At 35.4% G+C, this 26394-nt stretch overlaps 1 protein-coding gene across 3 annotated transcripts in view; it reads right to left on the bottom strand.

The window, feature by feature from the left end:
• The window catches only part of LOC123563934 (uncharacterized), a 104099-nt gene that overhangs the window by 40247 nt on the left and 37458 nt on the right, over positions 1-26394 (bottom strand). For all 3 annotated transcript variants that reach the window (XM_053518853.1, XM_053518847.1, XM_053518845.1), the window contains exons 16-39: positions 22160-22276; positions 19972-20016; positions 17557-17658; positions 17310-17332; positions 16968-17080; positions 16422-16601; positions 15393-15439; positions 15013-15038; positions 14129-14235; positions 12651-12782; positions 12368-12426; positions 11689-11799; positions 11004-11105; positions 10796-10824; positions 10100-10197; positions 9543-9701; positions 8159-8202; positions 6748-6773; positions 6456-6574; positions 5321-5500; positions 3382-3446; positions 2620-2736; positions 2198-2232; positions 285-382 (exon numbers count right to left, since the gene is read on the bottom strand). In XM_053518853.1, the coding sequence (XP_053374828.1) occupies positions 285-382; positions 2198-2232; positions 2620-2736; positions 3382-3446; positions 5321-5500; positions 6456-6574; positions 6748-6773; positions 8159-8202; positions 9543-9701; positions 10100-10197; positions 10796-10824; positions 11004-11105; positions 11689-11799; positions 12368-12426; positions 12651-12782; positions 14129-14235; positions 15013-15038; positions 15393-15439; positions 16422-16601; positions 16968-17080; positions 17310-17332; positions 17557-17658; positions 19972-20016; positions 22160-22276 (2134 nt within the window). The remainder of the gene's footprint in view (positions 1-284; positions 383-2197; positions 2233-2619; positions 2737-3381; positions 3447-5320; positions 5501-6455; positions 6575-6747; positions 6774-8158; positions 8203-9542; positions 9702-10099; positions 10198-10795; positions 10825-11003; positions 11106-11688; positions 11800-12367; positions 12427-12650; positions 12783-14128; positions 14236-15012; positions 15039-15392; positions 15440-16421; positions 16602-16967; positions 17081-17309; positions 17333-17556; positions 17659-19971; positions 20017-22159; positions 22277-26394) is intronic.

The following is a 26394-nucleotide window of genomic DNA, read 5'->3' on the forward strand; positions in this document are numbered from 1 at the left end:
CCACTAAGAGTAAATGTTGACGCAAGACAAACGTCTAGACACATGTTGCACAGGTTCTAAATTGTAGTGATTGTGTTACGGCTATAATTTGGATTATTTAAAAGCTTTGCGTCATGATCAAAAGCAAATTTATCCAAGTAATTTGTGACATATTCATAAATATTTTGTTAACTGATCATTCCATAGCAATCAGTTGATCTGATTTCTTAAACTCTGGAAATTAAGTGAGCGTCACAAAAATCTTTCACCTATAGAATTTTAAGTTGGTTTTAAAATGAGCTTACTGTTGTCCAATGGCTGTTACTACCTCAAACGGAATGGCACAGGTCTGACCAACATTACATTTAATTTCTGACGGAATACTCAGATCTCCAATGAAACTCTGTAAGAAATACATATAAACTATAACTGTGATAAAAATAGTCTAACGTTGTCCTAAACTATTTAGCATAATATTCACATATTCGGACAAAGCCATAAATCTCTGACGTTTACCAAATCGATCGCTATACGTGAATGAATTATTTACCTCGTTTATTTATCGTCGATTACGATTTAAAGATATTTTTATTTGTACAATACATAATTGAAAATTCCCTGATAATGTAGCAAGTACGAATGCCCCTCGGAGAGCTCAGTAGGTAGAGAACACGGCTACGTATCGGGTAATTACGAGTTGTGCAAAGAAAGATTCTTCCAAAAACTTTTGTTCATTACTGGCAGAGAACATGCCAGTACTGCTACAATATACAGTTAACTGCCCGCTCTGAACTCGGATAATTCGATCACCAACGTTCGCTTAAGGTCACTGTCCGGTACCGGCAAAATCAATCCCTATATATAGTAAACTGTTTGACCACGGAAAATTCTACCATCGATAACTCGATTAACGGTCCCGGTAGACGTTTTGCAGAGCATTTCACACTTTTCCCTCGAACTGAGATATGATGCTTAAAGGTAGCGTTGTTTGTGCTAATTATTTAATCTTTTGATCGCATGATTAATAATTTGACCTAGCTTATGATTGATAATGAAGTAATTAAAATTTCTAATTATAGAATAGGTTACGACGCACTAAAATCAGAACCAAAGACTGGGTCATAAATACTAAATTTGATAAAATGTAATAAATTACCGTATAGATCATGCAACTTAAACGCCGATTCCTTCACTTTTTTTAATAAGAGTTGTCCTCTGCTGATCATGTGTCTTTATTATTATTATTATTATTATTATTATTATTATTATTATTAGAATATGAATCTCATGTTTATGTTCTGTACATACTGAGAATTTATTAATAAACTTGGAACTTGGATCGTCGTTCACTGTGTTGTTTTAATCATGAATGAAAATTATAGTTTGCAGCAAAGGAATGTTTAAATTAATACACTTAAAAAAAACGTAAAACCTGCGTGTAAATTAGGTTATATTATGCCAGGTATTATCTCAAAACTTTAGCGAGTATATAAGATGCCTTGCATATATTAGTGCCTGAGTAACAATGGCATAGCGTAATTGTCCGAGTAAAATAATGTAAAATATTTCGTTTACGTCGATTTCTTATCAATTGAGCTAAAATAGATTTCGTATTGTACTGAGAAATAATATAGTTATCATCTTTCAATATAGTTTATACTTGTAATACTTGTAGCATTTTACTGTTTTGATTTGAAGAAGGTTAATACCCATGCGGAATACAGATGTCTTTAGTCAAGTAACCAGGCACAAATTTTGGTGAAATGACACAAAACCTCGATAGCTCGAACTTAGATAATTTGAGCAAATAAATAGAATTGACGCCATTGCGTTTTAAAGGCAAATCTCTACAGAGAGTTCCAGTTTAGTTTTGTTACATGTAGCGTATTGTAATGATTGTGTTTTCATATTGTTTTTAATCGAGAAATACTATTATACGGATAATAAAATTAATTGAGAAACATGCAACGAATGACTACAGGGAATTATAGATGAAACATCTGCTTGACGACAACATGTTGGTGTTGAAACAAACGGAATGGATAACCAAGTATATATCTTACAGCAAATACCAAATTAGAAATGATGACACTTGTAAATGTGAATGTCATATTCACTGTCAAATAAAAATCAACAAATATACAATCCAAATAATTGTTTAGCGCTAAAACAAGTTACGATCAAGACTAATATCAACATCATGTGTACAAGAACTTACTTGTGAATGCGTACTGGTCACTGGTGATGTTCCTCCTGTTGAAAAAAAAACGGAGTTAATTATTTGCTATAATAAACTCTAATATACTTTGTAAAAATGAAAATTTACTTTAAAGTTCATTATCTTCAAATATTAATTACCATTTTTATTTAGTTTAAATTAATTCATTTAAACTCGACTGTAATGAAAATGTCAGTCTTATTTGAAGCACTCGTGACTCCGCTTCCTCGGAAACAATAGTTATGTCATATGAGGTATGGTCGTGATCAAAGTGGGACCCGAAACCACGACGTCTGGCTTGAGCGGCCTTCATCTTAACCTAGAGATCACTTATCGAAGTTATCATTTCATAAAATAGAAATCGTCTAGACAAATTTAGATTATTTGTGTAAAAGTGACAATCTCGCAAAAACAAATCTTACCTCCATCACATTTTTCGCCAAAATAGCCTTTCTTACAAAAGCAGACAGGTTGTTTTGGAATATGGCCGTCACAAAATCCGCCGTTTTTGCATTCTATCAACTGGCAACCCTTCTTTTCTGTAAAATTGTTAAAGCTAGTTCTGTTTATGAGTGCTTAAAGAACAGTCAAAACTACTGCCGGAGGTACCAGGTGGCTATTTTATCACTATTGCGTAAGGTAACATGCCGAGAACAACGTATTTGGATGTTGTCCCCAATACTGAGGGACAATGCTCTTGTAATTAATTTCAGAATTTCCACAAAATACTAACTATCTTTTTGCCTTATATTTATTCAAAAAATGAAAAAAAGAAAATAATGAAATAAAGCGACTTCCAGTCAACAAGGGTTAAGACCAAATGTTCCGTATATTTCAGTCGTGTGAGGGCACCTAGGTAGAACAACCGTCCTAGTGCAAATCAGCACCAATGCTCAAAGAACAGAGGTACAGTACAAAAGATTTAAACCATTCGATCAAAGAGACCTTGCCGCCAAGATACAGGCTGATGAAGAGAGCCTTTGTTGAATGTGTCGAGAGTCTTTCCGTGCACAACTTCTGAACATGTCGAAATAACATTGCTAATATGCATGAAGAAAAACGAGCCTGTAGTGTTTATAAAAAGATAAAGGCTTTCTGTTCAATATCAGTTTAACCTTAACCAACCGCGAGTCTTTGTCGTAAATTAATAAACATTTCTAAGACACGACACACTAATAACAAACCTTCTCCTTTTGCCTTCGATACCACACTGACATCAAAACAACGACTTTCTCCGGTCACTGAGGTCCTAAAATGATCCAATTTATTATCTAATTATGAAGTAGCAACATGCACAAGGACGAGTTATTGAAAAGAATTCATCAATGATGTCTTATGTAAATAATCTTAAATACTGTCCAAAAGGTAAAAGAAATAGCCTTTTTCTTGTCTACCCCCTATTTATTTAATAATGGTCTTTGTTAAGTCTCTTTGTTAAGTCTTCATCAAAATACGCATTGTGTGTATTTGAAGCTTATATAAGATATATACTATATGGTAGTCGTACATGAGACGCCATAGATCTGACAATGAAAAGTGAACAAGCAGCAATAATAGTACAATTCGACTGTTCACAGTGCAATACAGACAATGTGATAAAAGACATATAAGTGACGTATATCAGCTAACAATTCAGAAATTTTATTAGGTCTAATGCATATAGGTAAGGCGTAAAAAATTGTTTGTTTTCGGAAACAAGCTAAAAATATTAGGGTAAGTAGGTCGGTAATTTTTTTTATTGTGTGATTTTTTTCCGAAATTATGTTTGTGTCAAAAATGAATACAAGTAAGGAGGTTATGCTCTTAGAGCATCAGTAAGTTGAATTCTAACACCACTGACCACGCTTGCAACTTTTTGTTAAGTAGTTGAAAAAAAATCTCCAAGGCCCTAAAACATTTAGGGAAGGTCGAAATACCAGAAACAAACAATTTTACGTCTTCTATATCAATGTGATATTACATTAAGAAAAACGACTTCCTACTATAATAACAATGTACTGAAGTGTTCAATACTCGTAACGCACCCTAGCATCGGCCTAAGTGGAATTCTGTTATAACAAAACAGAATGTACGCCAAGACCCAAAATGATCAGAAAATATAACACAATGAGCCAAAGTACGGGGACGTCACATGGCACTGTCTGGCATTCATTGAAATCTACATGAAAATTCTTTTGAAGCATAGAATGCGACTAAGCAAACTCCTAGCAGACTCGATTTTATTAAGTCATGAAATGTTAATGAAATGTGCAACACCCCTCACAACCCTAGCACCTGATTAAGCGAAAATCCACAATCCCAAAGGACCGAAAATATAACAACACTGCGTCAAAGTACGTGGAGAACTTTTACAACCGCCATCTGTCACTAAACGACTGCTGTTGTGATAAAACACTTACCAGGAGAAAACGAGCCTTTACAAACTGGATAAAAGAGACACAAAATAACCCCTAAAAAGTATTCACCTTGGAACTGGCCTTTACAATATGGCGAAAAACCCGATGCTCGTGTACAAATATCTACAACATCTATTTACGAATGTTCTATGGAACGCACGCACAGCAGTGTAATATACTTCTCTATTCACGTTCGTAAATGAAGTAATTTACAAGTCATTGAGTCAAATGAAAAATGGATGTATTGTTTTTTGAAATCAATTATAATTTTCTCGATTCTGTGTTGTTATATGTTCGTTATCAATTCATTCACTGTTTCTGTAAAAATAGTTCCACTTAAGTCGGTGTTGGAGGGCGTTTAACGATCTCTCGGATATTGAGTCTGCTATTATTTTATTTTGTTTTGTTCTATGCATCTAAATGATTTATTGATATATTGTTTATTTACCATCAAATAAACCTTCAAGTTATTTAGGTCACCAATAATTGACTTATATTATCGGAAATAGTTCCATTAGCGTATCCATTTCCTCCTGGAGCACAACTGTACATGATACAGTTTATTGTTCGACAAGACACAAAAATAAGTTACCCAGTTAGACTTTGTGTATTGGACTAGATACAAGATACAGAAATTAAAAGCCCAGTAAGAGTATGTTAGATTAGATACGGAAATTACTTGTCCGGTAAGATAAAGTGTGTTAGACTAGATACAGAAATTAGTTACCCAGTAAGACTAAGTGCGACACAAAATGTTTTGTGCTGTCCGACATCAGCCGCATTAGTTTGCATGGAAATATCAAGAGAGCAATTTCCGGTGTTCGACTGGCCTGGTGTACAAGACTCACATGACGTAAACAAATGATAAGTTTGAACTTCAACCTTTCCTGTTGGTTTCGCAGAAACACTGAAATGATTTTCCAAAAATAACAGTTTGTCACTAAAATGTTGAGGTTGGGAATTCATTCGTCTTTCAATCCGATTTCTTACAAGATACACAAAGACCATTTCAATATTAAATAATCAAATCAATTCAAAAAAATAAATGATAAAACATAGTTGTCATATATTTTTGGGGGTGGTATGTGGCATCTTTAAGCTCTATCACAATTACTACTGATGCTGTTTAGACGATAGGCAACATTAACATTTTGCATTATCATTTTGTTGTTGTTTTTGTTTGTTTGTTTGTTTTTTTTCGTCAAGAAGATGCAGCTGGATAAAATCTGTACTATATTCAGTTATCTACCCTTGACAATAATATTTGATTATGAAAGAGCGATGTATTACTAGTTTTTCTAGTTAATATGTTTTTGGAAAGAGTTAGATATAACAAACTTTCCGTACACAGCCATACTTTTATGATGAATTTAAGTTTTAGTTGATACTATTATTCATAAAAACAAACACATTTATATCTACTACCTTTTCGAAAAATCATGGAAATGGAAAAGCGTGCTTATAATGTGTGTTCCTTTATAGAGATCTATAATGATTGCCTAACTACCTTGACACTTGTATACATTGCAAAATAGAAATAGCATAACCAAATGAAATGTAGTCAGGCTTAACCTCCTTAACTAAGTGAACAATTCATACCTGATTGATGCAACTTAAACAGTCCTCATTTAAATTATCCTTTCTTTGACTTTTTCCAAATATTATTCCTCATTTAGTTACCAATCGATACCTATAGCAATCGTCTTTTTAGATTTGATTTCGATTGATAACACTATGGCGTGAATTATGTAAGTTTAAAGGCTGCCCTTTAATAAAAAATGCATCTTGGATAAGAAAGAATACTTAAATCGCAATACAGTCATTATTTGTTTAAATACATAATTTTATATATAATGCCTTACCATTGCTTTTCATTTCCGTCTCCAGGGGTAATTTCGTACAGCACGTGGCAAAGTTCGTTTTCCTGACATTCAACTTTAGCATTGTTGGGCAGACTTGGATAGACGAAATGGGGGCGGTCCTTTCAAATATTTGAATAAATATATCACCGGGTAGAATATGACAGTATAAACATTTTACAATTAATACTTTTTAACTTTAGAAATCAGTGCTTATGTACTTGAATTGTTAACATTGGAAAAATTATATATTAGATATTTATTCATTTATTCATAGGATAAAAAAACAGCTTACCTCGAATCCATAAAGAGCAGATACTTCTGTAAAAACAATAATATAAATATTAAATATTATGAAACAGTATCGCTTCTTATAAATCAATAACAATATAAAGATAAAACATAAAGACACTGCACAATTTCTCATGAATCGACAACGACATGAATATAAAATATGAAACAACATGACTACATCTGCGGATGTCTCTAAATTGCTTTTTGTACTTTCAGCATGTGTAAATGTTGAGTTCTGCTCAACCCGGGGCTAGAGGGCGTGAACGGTAGCATGCATTTCCACTACCGTCCATGAACAGGCTCAATCAAACCGGGCCTGCAACATTTTCGTTTTTGTCGTGTTGAGCGACCTGTGAAGTTTCCACTTTTCTCTATTTTCTCATACATACAACAATGGGCAAACATAAGTGTGCGTGTGTTTTGTTTGTAAGCTTAATTTCCCATATAGGCCACTGGTCCAGAATACTGGTTTTAGTTAAAGGAAAGTGCAAGATACATAAGACGTTCAATTCCAAAATCTTCCCTCAAGCTGGTTCTTTTGTGTGTCAGGTATAAAGCAGCATCTGAAGGACTTATCCCAATGTTTGTAATTTTACTTTAAATAACAATCCCTGTTTTTGTATTCAAACCGTTTAAAAATACTTTTACCACCGAACAGTTTATTTATACTGCATTCGGATAATTTACCTGTACTATACCATGACATGATATTCAAGAGTATGACCAGTGCAACTGAAATTATTGACTTGAGCTCTACTTCATGTAGTTGAGATCTATTACCCTATTAATTCACATATATTTCAATTCAATCAACTTTCTAAATGTCCAAATGTAACTTCAACAAAGGAGATAATTCGACAACTGTTCCAGATAGAAATATTATACTTTTTCAATTCACTCCCTCTCTGTTATTCCCTTCTGTAGATGCCGGAAAGTTTGACTAAAACATATGTACAAAAAGAGAGATCATTTCAATATTATTCAGGACAATGTTTCAATAGTTATTCTGCTTTACACTTTCTGTGGTTATCATACTGTATTGTATCAATTAACTATAAATTTTGTTAGCGGAGTCCAAAAAATGTTTAATGTTAACAGTCAAGTACATGCAGGGAGATAATTCTAAAGGCGTTCAGGAGTAATGGTGCAGACATTTCCATTTCCTGACAAAGATTTCTTCAAAAATATACAGTTATTTCTTAAAATGGGAAAAATAAAGTATACGAGGGGACTCATGGGACGGGAAAACGCGATACTAAAGTAGGTCATAGAAAAAAGTAAAAGAAAGAAAAACTTGTTGTTTGGAGCGGGTATACTAAAAACATGTACACCATATTCATTCGCGTTACTGCAACTTTCTGACTTATCAATATAGAAAGATGTGTTTAAAAGTATCAATGTATTGGACATACCCGTGATCACATTGACTTTGAAGCACAGTTCATCCTTATTTGTACTGAAAATAAACAGTTATATCAAAGTTTAGTAGAATTCAAGGTATAGCAGAAGATAACCAAACAACAGAAGCTAAGATATATGTTTTACAAATAAAATATGTATGTTAAGGTACTTAAACATGAACTTGTATTGACGTATGACTTGGGATAAAGAAAATGGTCACACATCTGGATAGATCAAAGTTTTGTTATGATACTATACTAAATCCTGTGCGTTCTTATGTCCGAAACCCTACAACTGAAAAATAAGTAAGTCTTTTGTTGTTTTATTCAGTTTGTTTTTCTACTGGTCAGTCATATGCAATTGTTGAAATACTGCCATCATAAGTTGCAATTAAAGGCAAAGGAAACAACAATGCAAATCAATTAGTTACTTTCATTAAAAATGGACTAAAATGGACATAATTTATCTATAAAAAGACTTTAAACGGTAAAATTAAACTTCTCAGAATGGTAAGGTATCTCATTTCGACATGCATTTTTCTGCTCGTCTCTCGGTTTTGCTATTTGTAGTTTGCTTACTTTCTTCTTGTTATTTGCATCTTGTTAATTGCATTTTGCTACTTTGCATTTTAAAAACCCATCTACATATCAGCATATAGCTGTCTAAAGATCAAAACCAGGTTTAAGTATATAATATCGTTGATATTCTATTTTTTAGCAGTAGACTTGGTTGCATTTTATGAAATCCCGAAACGATATGTTTCAATCTTTTAGCGTTCTGCTTTTTACTACTTTCTTTTTACGGCTTGATTCTTAAATTTTCTATTTGCATTTTGATTTATGGCTTTTCCATTTTGCTTTGTTTGCATGTTGTTTTGTTTTGTATTTTGCATTTAGCGTTTTTTTTAAGTACACATCTGCTTAAATAGAACAGTTCACGTAAAGCAAGTTTTAAAGATTAAATATCAGGCAATAAAATCTGTAAGTAGAGCCTGCAAAGAACGCAGCTAAACAAAATAATACAACCTCAAAACAAACAAAACGTGATGCGCTAAAGGCAAGGCAAGCAAAACAAATAGTACCAAGAAATTAGCTAGAACCATTTCGCACCGGGATTCCATATAGCTGTTGGTATACGAACACCATCTTTACCAACAATCTGCCTGTCCAATAAAATGTAATACTGCACTGTACTAGATCTACTGAATGCTAAAAGAATTTCAAACAGGTCTTTCTCTTTAGAATAAAATGGAAGTTGTTGTATTTGGAAAGAAATAAAAATAAACAATTTTCAAAATTGCTTATAACGATGTAACACAGGGACTGACATTACTGCAAATACATCAAAACGAATATTTGAAAATGGTGTTTTAAATCTTCCGGAAGTGTAGCTTACCCAGTACTATCGAGTGACTGTATACAAACGTCTTTTATTCCCACTTTCTTAGCTTTCAATTTGATGTTGACTTGGTAACTCCCGGATAAATGTCGGTCTACTGTTTGAATATCGTCAAGAAGGATAGTCGGACTTACGTAACCAGTAGATACTTTTGGTCTAAATAAAACACACAATTTACATCTTCATCGTTTCTTAATATGTGCAAACTATTAAATAATGGTATATATCAATAAATTAAATCAAATGAAGTGGTATTTCAACAGAGGATTTCTAAAATCATTTTGTTCTTGTGTTTATATATGAATTCAGTCTCTATAACTACGTTTTAAATGTTCTACACATACGTATTATTTAGAATATTTCATTGTAACGTCATCATTATGCTTTCCAGGCCTTGTCCAAAATTTACTATTTTCTGCTGTGTACGAGTTCAAAAATATCCATATATTAATTGACAATTTTCTTTATACTAGTTTGCTAATTGATAAAGTAGATAGTGACAGTATTATAAGTTTGTGGTGTATAAACATTGCGTCTAAATTTTAGTCCCTTACTTCCCTCCAATTTGTCCTGTTAACAGTAAAGATATGCTGCATGGCTGATATATCACACACTCAAATAGCTTTGGTTTAGCTGCATCTGTGAAAGTCATCTGAAATAAACACAAAATATACTGACATTATCTCAGTTAATCATAACAAAGTATCAAATTATGACATTATGTGTACTAGTATTTAAATATAAATTTTTACTTGTTAAGTGACCATAATCAACAAAGAGTATAACTTCAGTTTTAGAAGTATTCAATTTCATTATAATAAAATTGCACTTCAGAGGACTATAGGGGTGTTGTACACTGCATTATCTCTCATCAACAGACTCCTTAAAACATATGGTATAATTCTTTGGTTGCGTTGTAGCTTTTACAGATTTTTCAACATTTATAAGTGCTGAATGGCGGCTATTTTATTATTTTCGTACCTGGACTGATGTTATTATATTTTAGTTAGTATCATGAAGTCCATTTTATTTCATTTTAACAATTATAGCCGGAGCTAGGGGGTATTTAGGGCAGGGGTTAGCTCTCATGAACATGCTTAAACAAACACATGCTATTGTTACTTTTCCTGGCTGCGTTATTGCCTTTCAAAGGATATTTTTACTACCATATTAATTTATTTAGAAGTATAAAAGTAGTTTTATTTAAACTATTAAGTACATAATTAAAAAACACATGTATAGCATCTTACCTCGGGTTTATTTTGCGAACTCTGAACTTCTGCAATCGAAAGAAAACGTTAAGAATCAGTGCTTTGCCGCTAAGTTAACATTTATATTATCATAAATATATTCGTAGTTACCTGCTTAAAAATAAAGTTCATTAATTGCAATGTTAAAGTTCTAAACTGTTAAACAGAAACAGCTAACGTAAAGTACTCAAAATGGAACAATACTAACCGCATTTTGGACCTTTAGAACCTGCTTTGCAAATGCATGTCTTGTTCCCATCGTTTATTTTGCAATATGCATCATTTTGACAGTCGCCAATTGGACAAGGACCTGCAATATCGCGCAAGAGCAAATTTACACATGTTTTAATATTCTAATATCTAAAAAAAGAAGTCAGCGTCAGTTAGACTGTAGTCTATAGCATATGAAATGTGTAGACGCATTGGTCGGGAAGGCTAAGACGCTTTCTTACGGAGGTGAATGCCCTTGTTCGAATCCTGGCGATGTGTCCTTGGGCAATGCGCTTTATCATGATTGCCTCAGTCGACCCAGCTGTAAATGGGTACCAGCAAATAGGTAAGGTATAATTGGTTTTAACTGTTCTTAATGTAGGGTCGCTAAAATGCTCTACAGAGCTAAGGTTAATTGTTTCACAACGCGACGGTAAATAAAATTTACCTTTACCTTTTAAAATAAAGTTAGTATACATGCTATAAATACAAGACCTGAGATAAATAATTACATTCAACAATCCAGGAAAAAGATCTTTGATCTATGTAACAACACGTTTATTCTTGTAACTTTTAAAAATCTCACCCATAATAGGACTACAACTACTACGGCAAAAGTAGGCATGCTGTCATTGTTTCTTTCAAATTTTTATAAAAATAAAGTCTTTGTTCGCAGGGTATACCTTCCTGACACTGTTGCCCAACATAATTTACTTGACAAATACACTGAAACCCAGATGTTCCGTTTGGAAAGCAGTGACCATTGTTCTGGCAAGGTGAGCTCAAGCAGGGATCTTCAAACAAAAAAAAGCACATAAAACAGCCTTGATGTCGATAGAAAAAGAAAAATACTTTGTTACTTATTAACACAATGAAATATTCTGAAAAATCATTTATTTGTATTTTTTAATCATCAAAACATTCTATTACTTTTTCTATTTTACTGTAGTAAGAGTACTGAATTTATCAATCATATTTTGCGATGACCGTGAATATCAATTCGCTTGAAATTGAAAATCATAGAAATAATCAAAACTACAAAACAACAATATAAATGTGATGATCTGACGTATCAAAGTCACGTGCTTGGTTGTAAAACTCATGAGTTTACGCGTTTGTGAAATCTCAAAAGACACGGACCTCTTAAGTATCAAACCTTAGAGTTTTATGCGTTTGTTAAGTACAAAGACAAAGACATCAGTTATTAAAACTCACGAGTTTTATGCGTTTGTGGATCAATTTAAGATACGCATTCTACGCATAAATGCAGCATTTGCTTCCGTTTTGAGAAAAAAAAAACTTTAAAGCTTTTGAATTAACAGGACACGAATTTGTTCCTAGAGAATATGGATAGGTTCCTACTGCCTGAATCCTTAGTTAATCCTTCGGCAATGAAGCAGCGTTTCTGAAAGCTTGTCTTCCTGTAATAGATGTTACAACGAGTATGTTATATTTAAAGAAATATAATCTAACCAAAACTTCCCACTAACAGAATTTACTCAAACACTTTAATTATTAGCTGAAAAAGGGTTATCATGACAAAGTTAGTCAAAGGTGATATAAAACTACTAAACGCTAGGTCTTGGTTCATATATTTGTCTAAGATCAAATGTATAAAGGTAAGTAACCATGTTAAAATACATACGCTGACTGAAAGCAAACATCAAAAGTTCCCACATTACTAAATACAAAAGAAGCCTCTGTCACGCATGCGCTAACTCCATCATACACAGGTGCAAATACTGTAACACCTTCAGTTGTTGAAATGACATTTTCACTGAAATGTTTAAAATTTTGAATGTATTCTGTTAAAAGACTCGTGTGTTAGACTTTATAGCATTTATTTGTGATTGATAAGTATATGGCAATTCACTGACAAAGAAAAGAGTCCATTGGATAACCGTGATTTAGGTTTATGCCTCGGTAACAAAACCGTGCGATGTCCGTACGGTTTTCGAAAATCGTACGAGTTCACCAATTTTAGAATCCTTACGGTCTCTGTATAATCGTATCATCTGGTCAAAGTACCTGCGTGCCCCGTGCGATCTTAAAAGGATGCAATCGTAGGATATCGGTACGGACATCGCAGACAAGGCGTGCGGAACTCGCAAGAAGACCGGTCGTACCTCGTACGGTGCTAGGTACGGTGCTCGTGGGATCGTACGGCTCTCGCACGGCACTCGTGCGGTGTCCGCACGATGTCCATGCGATAAGAATCAGTTCGATTCGACTTTGTACGATGCCCGTTGGCTCGTGCAGCGTTCGTAAGGTGTCCGTACGGTGTCCCTGCGACAAGAATAAACCAGTTTGGCGACGTCTGAAAAAATGTCCATGGGATCGTAGCGCCCTGCGAGCTCAGTGCGAACATTGCACGTTCTCCGCACAGTGTCCTTAATATCATAAGGACATCCTACGTTGACCGTGCTAGTCTCCTGCGATTGCCGTGCGAGCATCATCAAGCTTCTCAGTTTTCCAAACCCTTACAGTTCCCATGCGTGACTCTTGCGAGCTGCTTCCGACTTCAAAACTGTTTACGAGCTCGTAAAGATCTCGGGAGCTCGGTGAAACATTTTCACCGAGTTCCTGAGTCCTCTACGAGTTCAAAAAATCCGTACGACGCTTGTACGAGTCAACGATGTCCGTACGGATTCAATACGAATTTGCCAGAATTCGACTGAAAACCTACTCGTACGGAGCTCGTAGCGTTCTTGTGACCAAGGTTTTACTTAGAACACAAGACTTTAATCAGGTGGTCAGACGTTCGCATTCCTGGTGAGGCAAATATATCTCTTATGTTTGCCTGACGACAAATTTCTAAGGCTTTATAACCACCTTTGATTAATGTTGGAAAGTTGTCAGATAGTTACTAGGTAAAGAATCCAGCAGGACTACGTGTCATATCAAACGTAAATACTGTTAAAAATAACATTAAACCAAAATTAACCAACAATCATAAAGAGCACAAGGACAATACAAAATGTAGATTTAGTCTTTACCAGAAAGTTTCATCAGGATAGATTTTAATATGACAGCAAAATTTGAATTTGCCTCAATGACTAGTAAATATAGTGGATTACGAAAACATACAGTTACCTATATGAATGTATTGGCCATATAGCTTACCAGGTCGATGTGTATGTAGTGAACAACATGACTGTATAGGTCTCATTCACATAACTAACAAGTCTACTACCTTCAACTTGTGTTGGGTCAACAAATTTGATTGTTGCCTGTAAAAACATGATAAATACATTCAGATGTAGTACGTGTTCTTTGCATTTTTAAATATACATATATTTACATGTATATAAACGAAGCTATATATATAGCTATTGGCATTTTAAGTACTTTTAAGGTTACAGTGAACTCTCTGGCGAGAGTTAGTTATAATACCGGTTAGTGCGATAAGCACTTTTAGGCTGTTTAAATTGATGACACAGTAGAGAGCCGTGTTAACTTGCCACTAATTGCCCATATGGCCAAAAAGTGCAGATTATTTTAGGTAATTGGAATACAGTGCAAACTTCTCCTAGTTCGTAAACGCTCAAGTTTTACGATCACTTCAGAATTCATATGGAAAGTCCAGTCAACTATGGCGATGTATGCACTCTAGCGATTCATCGATTAATACGGCTTGCCAACGGAAATAATCGAATATTAAAAATGTCATCTATTAAAATTTAAAATGTTTGGTTGATCTCATCTTGAATACAACTATGTATAGCTATGTATATGTGTACACAATATTCTAAATTAACAAGGACTTGAAGTCATTGGTTTACTTACAAATGGCTTGGTACTCATAAAGGAGTATAAGTTAGAACGGCATAAACTACATTATGCGTCACACTTCTAACCAAAAGCTAAATGATCTGAAAATTACTCAAATGATTTTCTAGATTACTATAATCATATCGCATTTGGTAGCTTGCAATATTCGAAAGCCACATACATAACTAAAGCATTGTCATAACTGATTACATAGTAAAACAAACTGGAGTACTCACATTCTTCTGGAGTGGATCAAGTTGTGCTGAAACGAAAACAAAAGGAAACTACATTTTTACATTTAAAACCTTTAATTATACCCCAAGCACATGTGTCAGTACGAGATTTATCATTGGTCACGTGACATCTTAAAATTACATATTTGGTGGTTAAAATAACGACATTCTATTTTACAGTTTTTATTCAAAATTTGAATAACTTCTTGCGTATTAGCCATCTATTAGCTGTAACTTGTCATGATGTAAGTTATTTAGCTCTTGTATTTATTGAAATACTCAACCGAAAATAATCGAAAACAATCGTTTAATCTTCTTTAAAGCCGAGGTATTTTTGTAATAAAACATGCTTACCTGGAATATTTACACATGCTAATACTTACGGGCAATTATGAACTTTAACTCCAAGCATAATTCCGCTTCTGACGACCTGAGTGTACAGATGTATTTTAACTTTGACATGTATATAGATACAACTATACAACTGTAACGTAGCTCTTTAGTGACGACATAGCTAATATCTGTTTCTTTGAGTGGACTATATGAATGCTTTTTATCAATATCTTAATCATAAGAAAAACTTAACTATACAAATTTTAAATTTCGTTCCAGAGTCATATGGTATTATATAAATATTGCATGCCTGGATGTATGAATACCGACCGAGGCACCTGCACTCATTTTCATTTAGATCATTTCCTATCCGATAGTCAAACTTTCATAAAATTTGTTTTTCGAAGTTCTTGGCAAGGAGTGTAAATCATCAAAAAAGAATAATCGACAGAGTTCACACATGCATCATAGAAAATATAATTGAATCCTATCGTATATATGAGCCGTGCCATGAGAAAACCAACATAGTGGGTTGGCGACCAGCATGGATCCAGACCAGCCTGCGCATCCGCGCAGTCTGGTCAGGATCCATGCTGTTCGCTAACAGTTTCTCCAATTCCAATAGGCTTTAAAAGCGAACAGCATGGAGCCTGACCAGACTGCGCGGATGCGCAGGCTGGTCTGGATCCATGCTGGTCGCAAACCCACTATGTTGGTTTTCTCATGGCACGGCTCATATATGCTCTTAGACAAAAATGATCGGTGCAGTCTTTCAGTCAGTGCGGGAGATATGAAATATAATATCGCACATGCATAAAAACTAAAATAGCGCTGTTGTACATGTGATATTAAATTACGGACAATACCAAATGTGCAGAGAAAGAAAATAACGATTTTGCGTCGTTACATATTAATTTTCTTTCAAAGGATCTTTGCGTCAAAGGTAATTTTAATACCATAAGTGTTACCATAAGAAGAAAGAGAAATAAAAGTGTTTTTATAAACAGGTTATTATGTCGTACAAATCTTGACACAATATAGTTGACAACAATTATCAATTTATTACAAATTAAATTTACCCTTCTCTTGCTGTTAAGCAAATATAATGTCCATTTTTGTCCTTCACATTTCCTTGAATCACGATATCTGTGCTGTATACATTATTTATTCCCTGAAGTGCTCTTGATAAGTTGACATTTCCCATTATAGTACTAATACTTAAATCACGTGTAGTTTCTAGATTAAGTGTCGGTGTTGATCTATAATATTTAGAAAGGCAAAAGTAACCTTTGCGAAAAATGTAGTGATATTTTAACTATTAAATTATTATTTTTGCTTCATAACATGTTTGGCCACTTTTTACAGTCAACCAACTTTAAAACCTCTGACGACCACATAGCAGTACCTTTCATCAGCTAAATCAGAATCTATTCTTTTTGCATTTAGTAAGTAATGGCCACATTTCTTTTTGTCTAGATATTTACATGTTTAACAGTCGTGTAATGTAGCAGAAATTATTTTTTTTCGTTTGATTCAGAGTGTTTAAAACATAACCGTTAATAAAGTTCTTTAACGTGTACTGAATAAAGACTTCATTTTAACTATATGACTTCATTTTTTCATACCCTGTTGAAGCAAGGTAAACGGAAAGGTGACAAGGCTTGATCGTATTTGATGCAATAACACAGGTGTACTGACTTCTGTCCTTTGGTGTTGGGGCTACAAATTTGACCCCCGTCTGTAAAACAAATATTTTAAAGTACTTGTGTGCGTCTTACAATTCCAGAAAATAGTCATTAAGTTACTTGTAAATTGATAATTTTTTATATTAGGTAGTCTCAAATGTGATTCATTGTACATTCAAATTTATATAGTCGAAGAATCTATTACAACCATTAGTTCAAGTAAGAAAATCTTACGAAATATCCTGTAGACTTAAACATATTTTAAAATATGGTAATACTTACTACACCAGGATATTGAACGACACCTGCAACACAGAATGTTAAAGATGAAAGAATGCTAAAATTGCCTAGAAGTCCGGTCATGGTACTGTCGGTTAAATGATGCGACATTTATTATATATATTAGAACCTGGATTAACTAAAACTTTTAGAGAAATGAAATTGTAATTAAAAGATATAAATCTTTTGTAATGTTTTCAGTTTGAATATTCTTATTGAACCATATATTTTTAATTGAAAACAAGCATACTGCTCGAACATCTGGAGTCAGTGGCAAAACCCCTACGACATGTACAGTGACCACCCTGTGAACACACACCGTTTCCTGAGCATTGGTCTGGAGAACAACCATCTGAAGAAAAGTCATAAGAACATGATCAGATGACTTTGCTGTAAACATATTTAGCATTCAATATAACCATAAGTATTTTTGTTGTTATCTACATTACAACATGCAATATTTTCGTTGAATAGTATCTTAAAAAAAAAGAAACAAAAATGTTTTATTGAACCTTCATCGAGTTAGATTTACAACATCGGAAGAAAATAAAAACAAGAGGGCCATAATGGCCCTATATTGCTCACCTGTTATCATTGTACTTAAGGACAAGAAGGTCAAACAATCATAATCAAGATCAATCAAAAGAAACTAAAAATAAATCGCAAATGCAGAGCAATATACACTCAAACCAAAGTCTTATGACCTTTGACCCCTAAGAGTGATCTTGATCTTAAAGTGAGTTATCCGAAACATGCGCTCTGCACGTCGTTTCGATGAGGTTAACATTTGTGTCAGGTTTCTTTGAAATCATTCAAGGGGTTCAAGATTTACACAGCGGAAGGGAAATTGCTAACCAACAGACAGACAGACGGACACCGAGGCGATAACATAATACATCCCTTCGGGCGTATAAAAAGGAATCGAGATATTATAGTGATAAAAGTTGTGTGCAAGTTTGGTTAAAATCAAATCATAAATGAAGCTGCTTTTGTGCAGACAAGGTCAAAATAGCTAATTTTAGTCCTTTCAGGGGCCATAACTCTGGAACCCATTAAGGAATCTGGCCAGTTCAAGAAAGGAACCAAGATCTTGTGGTGATACAAGTTTTGTGCAAGTTTGATTAAATTCAAATCATAAATGAAGTTGCTTTTGTGCAGACAAGGTCCAAATAACTAATTCTGGCCCTATCAGGGGCCATAACTCTGGGACCCATTAAGGAATCTGGCCAGTTCAAGTAAGGAACCAAGATCTTGTGGTGATACAAGTTTTGTGCAAAATTGGTTAAAATAAAATCATAAATGAAGCTGCCTTTGTGCAGACAAGGTCAAAATAGCTAATTTTGGCCATTTCAGGGGTCATTACTCTTGGACCCATGATGGGATCTGGTCGGTTCAAGAAAGGAACCGAGATCTTATAGTGACACAAGTTTTGTGCAAGTTTGATTAAATTCAAATCATAAATGAAGCTGCTTTTGTGCAGACAAGGTCAAAATAGCTAATTCTGGCCATTTTAGGGGCCATTACTTTGGAACCCATGATAGAATCTGGCCAGTTCAAGAAAGGAACCAAGATCTTATGGTGATACAAGTTTTGTGCAAGTTTGATTAAATTAAAATTATAAAAGAAGCTGCTATTGTGCAGACAAGGTCAAAATAGCTGATTCTGGCCCTTACATGGGCCATGACTCTAGAACCCATCATGGGATCTAACCGGTTAAAGAAAGGAACCAAGATTTTATGGTGACACAAGTTGTGTGCAAGTTTGATTAAATTAAAATCATAAATGAAGTTGCTATTGTGCAGACAAGGTCAAAATAGCTAATTCTGGCCATTTCAGGGACATTCACTCTGGAACCCATGATGGAATCTGGCCAGTCCAAAATGGAACCAAGATCTTATGGTAATACAAGTTTTGTGCAAGTTTGGTTAAAATAAAATCATAAATGAAGCAGCTATTGTACAGACAAGGTCAAAATAGCTAATTCTGGCCCTTTCAGGGACCATAACTCTGGAACCCATTAAGAAATCTGGCCAGTTCAAGAAAAGAACCAAGATCTTGGGGATACATGTTGTGTTTAAGTTTTAAAGCTGCTATCGTGCAGACAATGTCAAAATAGCTAATTTTGGCCATTTCAGGGGCCATTACTCTGGAACCCATAATGGGATCTGGCCAGTTCAACAAAGGAACCAAGACCTTATGGAGATACAAGTTGTGTGCAAGTTTGGTTTAAATAAAATCATAAATGAAATCACTATCGTGCAGACAAGAAATTGTTTACGGACGAACGCACGGACGGATGCACGTCCGCACAGACGACGGACGAAGGGTGCTATGTGACAGGTAGGCTAAATATACGATTGTAAGTATTCTAAACCTGGACTTGCGCGTGTGTGTGTGTTTGTGGTGTGCGCGTCTGCGTGCTGTGGGTTTCGTATGTGTGTGTGTATGTTTGTGGTGTGCGCGTCTGCGTGCTGTGGGTTTCGTTTTGGGGAGGCTGCGATTTTGGTACGTGGCATTCCCTGTTTGATATTTGACATTGATATTTGTTTTTTTTTTTTTGTTTTGTTTTTTCACATAAAATCAAAATCAAAATTCATGAGCAGTTAATAGCGTTAATAGTATTAAGTTCTGTAATAAAGCACTTAGACAGGTTAACAGCACATACCTGCTGGACATGCAATGATACCACTTCCAGCATTTGGACATTTATCTAAAATAAAATGAAAACATGCTAAAACGTCTTAAGAGAGAGAGAGAGAGAGAGAGAGAGAGAGAGAGAGAGATGGAGTCTTAATGCAATTTCTGATCTATATTCAATAATGTATTTAAACGCTCGCATGTCTTTCTTTTTTAAATAAATTTGTTTGAAATGATTTTTGTTTTTGCAATTAGAAAGAGAAAACAAAGTACATCCTCTGTGGTCATTGTTTTCAAAGTACTAACAGCTCAGAATGCTTTGTAGCTGCCTGCAACTTGTGCTGCCAATTGACCAATTCATCAAACTAGTGATTACCAATTTCGCTCTATAAACAGTTACTTGCTTCTTTGCAATTGTGAATCGTGACTTACTAAGAGAGCATGCTGTACACTTGTATCGTTGATGAAATTACTCGCTTTACCGGCCTATCCCTCTTGTAAAACTTACCAACTTAAAAATATTGTAGGTAACAGTACACTTGATTCCTGCTTGTCCCTCTTGTCATACTTACCAACCGTGCGATTTATTATTTCTTTTGGCAGCAATTTCTAAGATATGCAGGCTCTGTAACCCCAAATCCCATTTTTAAATTTCAGTTTGTTTAGATCTGCCCATAGTTACCTCGTGAAGGGCAAGCCCATTATTCAACTGGGAACCATATGTCGCTTTTCATGGAACTACACAGATGTGTATCATTGAAGGTTCCATGTGTACCGCCATATGAATACATCTGCGGATCCTTAAATTGTTTTGTTACTTGTTACATGTGTAAATGTTGAGTTCTCCTTAACCCGCGGCTAGAGGGTGTGGACGGTAGCGTGCATTTCCACTACCGTTCATGAATATGCTCAATCAAACTGAGCCTGCATCATTTTCACTTTTTGTCGTGTTGAGCGATCTATGGACTTTCTATCTTCAATTTTTTACAAATGTATCATTAGGAACAGTCGTCAATTGTTACACCGTTCCCTAGTTTTAATTTCTGTTCTACTTGTAAATGCCAGCAGTTAAAATCACTGTTCATATCTGACAGCGCCCACTTAAGCTCTGCAGGATTTTTATCAATAATACCATTGCCACCACAATCATGTCCATCGTTTATCAGATTTTAGTTCTTGAAATTGTAAAAGTATTTTCCGAGACTTGAATAAGACTCTGATAGAAGAATATGATATGCTTATTTCAAAGGTCTTGTGATTTTCATGGTCACGTTGTATTTGTGCCGTTAGCGATTAATGTAGCACTAGGGGAGATAATGGCTGTTGTGTGTTTGCATTTTATCGTGGGTAACAGTTGCACGTTACACCGTCACTTCTCACCTATGATACTCATCTAATTGCAGTTTGTAAGATAAGAAAATATACAGTCAGTTTGAGGCTCAAATCCGGGACCTCTCCCTGACAGGGCGAGTGCTCTAACGACTGCCTACATACACTTTCCTATTTTTAGTTAACAAGTCCTATACCGTGACACACTCTCATGCTACATTTAAATTGGTCGTCGAATTTCTAATGGTACAGACAGCAAGATGAACATAACCCCGGAGCAAATTCAATCATGGTCACATGGTAGACACGCAATGCCACTGGGCGAGATGAAATAATTAGTTAGTCCGGGACTCGGACCGAGACCCATGTCCTATAACACGTGTGCTCTACATACTGAGCTAAATGGCGTCTTAACACACATTCTCCTCTGTTTAACAATCAAGTTCTATTTCAAGACAAAACAATAGCAATCACATGTTACACCGTCCGCTAAATCCCTACATTTCCCTCTATATTACTTTCTATGCGTATAATTTCTACCAACTAATTGTGTCGTAGGTAACAATCACATATTGTACCAATAACTTGATCCGTGAATGGTTTACCGCTAAAAATTACCAAGTGTGTAGACTGCACAAGTGACGTGAGTAACAATCACATGTTACACCGTACACTTGATTCCTACATGTCCCTCCTGTAAAACTTACAGCATGTGCATTTCGTACCACTGTATCGTGGTTAACAATCACTTATTACACTACTAACATGGTCCATGAATGTTTTACCTGTAAAACTTACCAAGTGTGCGGATTGTTCCAGCGTCATGGAAAACAGTTATATCTTACATCCTCCAGTTGATCCATATATGTTCTTCCTGTAAAACTTACCAGTTGTACAATTGTCGCCACTGTATCGTGAGTAACAATCACATGTTACACTGTTCACCTGATCCCTGCATGTCCCTCTTGTAATATCACAGGAATCATTCCGGCAGTCAAATATATCTGAAAAAAATACTTCAATGTATCATATTATATATCATGAGATAATTCGTAGAATATGTAACCTCTCCATGAATGTTCAAATTATCTGTGCAGACGGCAGAACGCGAACGGGAGGGCGAAAATTGAAGACGATCATTCAGCAAGCTTCAACAATGAAACCTAAATCGTCTCAATAACTTGTTGTGACATTTATGCAGATTTAATACATATGAGATGTACGAGGGGTGTTCCAAAAGTAATGTCACTTGCATCGGTTCTCCTATACTGCAAATGTTCTGATCATTTTAACTTGCTCTGCCCTTCAAAATACTCTCCGTCAGCCTGAATACACCTTTTGAGCCGGTCAATCCTCTTTTGGAAGCATTGTTCATACTCTTCTATGGGAACACCCATCAGATACTGATAAACAGCAGATCCAAGGGCATTTATCGATTCGTATCTCTTTCCAGACAGATGATATTTAAGTTTGGGAAACAGAAAATAGTCGCAGGGGGCCAGGTCTGGCGAAAACGGAGGGTGTGGAAGGACGGTAACCTTCTCTGACTCCAAAAACTCGGTCACAATGCGTGCCTTGTTAGCGGGTGCATTATCATGCAAAAGTCGGAGGTACCTAAGTCCTGTTTTTGGGCGGCGGCTTTTGTAGTAGTTCTTCAATTTTCTTAGAACAACTTTTTTATAGAATTTTCCTAATACCGTACTGCCTTTTGGTACCGGAATTTGAATGATTGGACCCTTATGAGTGAAAAAATACATACAAAACCTTCTTCACCGTTCGTATTCGTTTGGCAATACTTGGGCGTCTCGCATTTTTGGTGACCCAAAGTCGGTTGGAATACTTCCGCTTTGGTTCAAAATAATAAACCCAGGTTTCATCACCAGTAACTATTATCAAAAACCTTTTTGCTGTATTTTGGGTATATGTTCAGAAGTTTTGTTGCCATTGTTACACGGGTCCTCTTTTGTTCATCTGTTAACCAATGGGGTATCCATCTTGCATTTATTTTTCTAGGTGTTTCTTCAAAATCCCATGAACTCGTGCTAACGACAAGATTGTTATTCGGGCCAATTGACTTACGGTGAATCGGGCATCCTTTTTTAGCAAATTGAGGATTTTTTCGATGTTACCTTTCGACGTAGTTGTTGCAGGACGATCTGTGCGAGCAGCATCTTTGAGTTGCTGCTGTCCGGTCCTAAATTTAGCTACCCACCTGCAATTAGTCCTGTTAGACATTTGACCCTCCCCATAAATGTCGCACACCTCACGGTGAATATTTACTAGCTTCATGCCGAGTGGCGACCTACCTTTTATGTAGGCCCTAATTTCAAGCACATTTTCAGCTCTTTTCCCAGTCATTTTGTGTAAAGTGTAATGAATATGCTATAAAAAAATGTACACTGTACCAAAGTCAGTGAACGTGTGAGCGCGATATTTACCTAAGTTACGATTCAGTGATCATTCTATCGACACGAGGTGGTTTTGTGTACACATGACACGATTTCCGCGAAATAAAACACAAATGACATTATTTTTGGAATACCCCTCGTAAAATTCGCATTAAGTTGCTACAAGTGAAAAGTATTGACAAATGTTTATAAACTCCATGCATAATTGAAAATAGGAACAAAAAAAGAGACTCAAAATAGAGTGATGGTCCACACTCAAATCTATCATATTCCCATCTATTACAAGTAACATTACGTTCCCTTCAGTGATTTTGTGTTAGGGCGTGTTTCATCAAAGTGAGGGGCGTGGGGGAAGTGAATGAAATCCAAAACAGACTACCAAATGCACAAATTCATATGTTATTTAATAACACTCTGATGTTTCATGGCTCTAGGTCAAACACTTTTTACAATAGATGCGGTACAAACTTTGAGTTCCATTTGTACACACTTTTTACGAGTCTCTTTTCTGGCTATACGAAATCCCATCCAAAAACAAACACACGTAACTACATATGCTGAATAATATTCATATTAGGAATAATAATTTGAGGCCAAATAGATACGTGCGACACAGTTTTAGGACCTTTTAGCGAACTGGAAAGTGAGCATGCCTTAGAAGTATGTTAAGTTACAAAATAGTTTATATATCGGTTCTAGAGATATTTATGAAAAATGTTTTGGTGAAGGAACGGGAAGTTTTTTAAAAGAACAATATTTTGCCTAAAGTAAAGTCAGAGTCATGGAACCTAGTTATGAATTTTTACCATGGTGAGACCAAGTAGTCCCTGGTTATTTGTCGAAAATCAAATGGTCTACCGACCGTCAGACAGTCTCGTAGAAAACGAAATGCCCTCCTTAATGCAATGTGCACTGTACGTTTGGCGTACTAACCACAAATCAATAATTATGGGTGGTTTACTAGTCATCCGTGACCTCTGTATTAAATGTGATCTAGTTCTCTAGTTATTCGGCAGAAAAAGTTCTACTGTTTAGGGTCAATGAGACGTTGAACTTTCACCGAATCAATAGTGGTCAAACGCTGGTCATGATCAACACCCTATTTAGTTTCGTTATCCTAGGCCCAAGCGTTCTCAAGTTATCACTCGAAAACGATTTAGCTGTTCCGGGTCACTGTGACCTTGGCCTTGATCTACTGATCTTAAAATCATTGGGGTCATAACCAAACTCCCTATCAACTTTCATGATCCTAGGCCCAAGCGTTCTTGAATTAGCATCCAGAAACGGTTTAACTGTTCCGGGTCATTGTGACCTTGACCTTCGGCATACTAATCTAACAATCAATAGGGTCATCTGCTGGTCATGATCAACCTCTCTTTTACGTTTCGTAATCATAGGCCTAAGCGTTCTCGAGTTATCGTCTGGAAACCGTTCAACTGTTCAGTTTCACTTTGACCTTGACCTTTGACCTACTGATCTCAAACACAATAGAGGTCATCTACTTGTCATGACTAATCTTCTTATGAACTTTCATGATCATAGGCCATAACGTTCTTACGTTATCGCCAGGAAATAATTTAACTGATCCGGGACAGTGTAACCTTGACCTTTGACCTGCTGATATCTACTGGTCATAACCAATTTCCTTAATAAGTTTCGTGATCCTAGGCCAAATCATTCTCAAATTATTGTTCGGAAACGTTAAACTGTTAAGCATTACGTAAGTGGCCTTGACCTTTAACCTACTAATCTCAAAATCAGTAGGTTCATCTGCTGGTCATGACCAACCTCCCTATCAACTTTCATGATCCTAAGCTCAAGCCTTCTTGAGTTATCATCCGGACACCGATTAGTCCATGAACCGACCGACCGGCAGATCGACCGACATCTGCAAAACATAATACCCACTCCTTCTTCGAAGGGGGAGGGGCGTAATAATACACCCCTATTCTTCGAAAAGTAGGGACATACAAATTATTTGGAATGTAGAGAAACAATATGAATATAAAACTTGACTGAAACTTTAAATTCCGAAACAATTGTTTATGCAGAAGAACCCCCCCCCCCCCCAACCGGATCCCTCTTCAAACCGGACGTTTCATTAGGTCCCGAATATTCTTGTATATTGCACCCTTGAGGGCCGGATAAGCCTTAATTCTGGATACCAGACGAGTTGTAAAAATTACTTTATAAAACTATATTAAAATACCCCTGCAAACTGCTCATGATATTTTTGGTGCTTAAAAGATGGACGCGAAAATCTTGCTAGACTAACTGGACTGTCCATTTGTGTGTTTGTCTTTAAAATACCCTGATTGCTCACACACTTCTGTGGATAATATCTATGGTCCTTGATAAACAAGGGACATTTAGTACTTAGTTAACTGTCCGTTTGTGATTGTCTTGCTAAGTGTAAGGTTCGTGTTACAAAAGCAAAACTTGTATAAAGTAGCTTTTAGCAATTTCAAATATTTTAGAAAAAAAACCTTTAAATCATATAAAAGATAAAAGTTGTTGTATAAGTGTGAATAATTTTTAATCAAACTAAAAAGTACGTTATTTCTCTTAACATTGAATGTTCGAACAATGATGCTGAAAATGTGTTTAACAGTGATATAATTATTAATGCTGAGTGTTAAGACGCAATTGCATCATTACTGTGTACTTAATCTAAGTATATATCCACAGAGCTGGAATTCTGGTCTTATTGTCCT

This window comes from Mercenaria mercenaria, chromosome 1 (genome assembly GCF_021730395.1).
Source record: "Mercenaria mercenaria strain notata chromosome 1, MADL_Memer_1, whole genome shotgun sequence".
In the NCBI taxonomy this organism is placed as follows: Eukaryota; Metazoa; Mollusca; class Bivalvia; order Venerida; family Veneridae; genus Mercenaria; species Mercenaria mercenaria.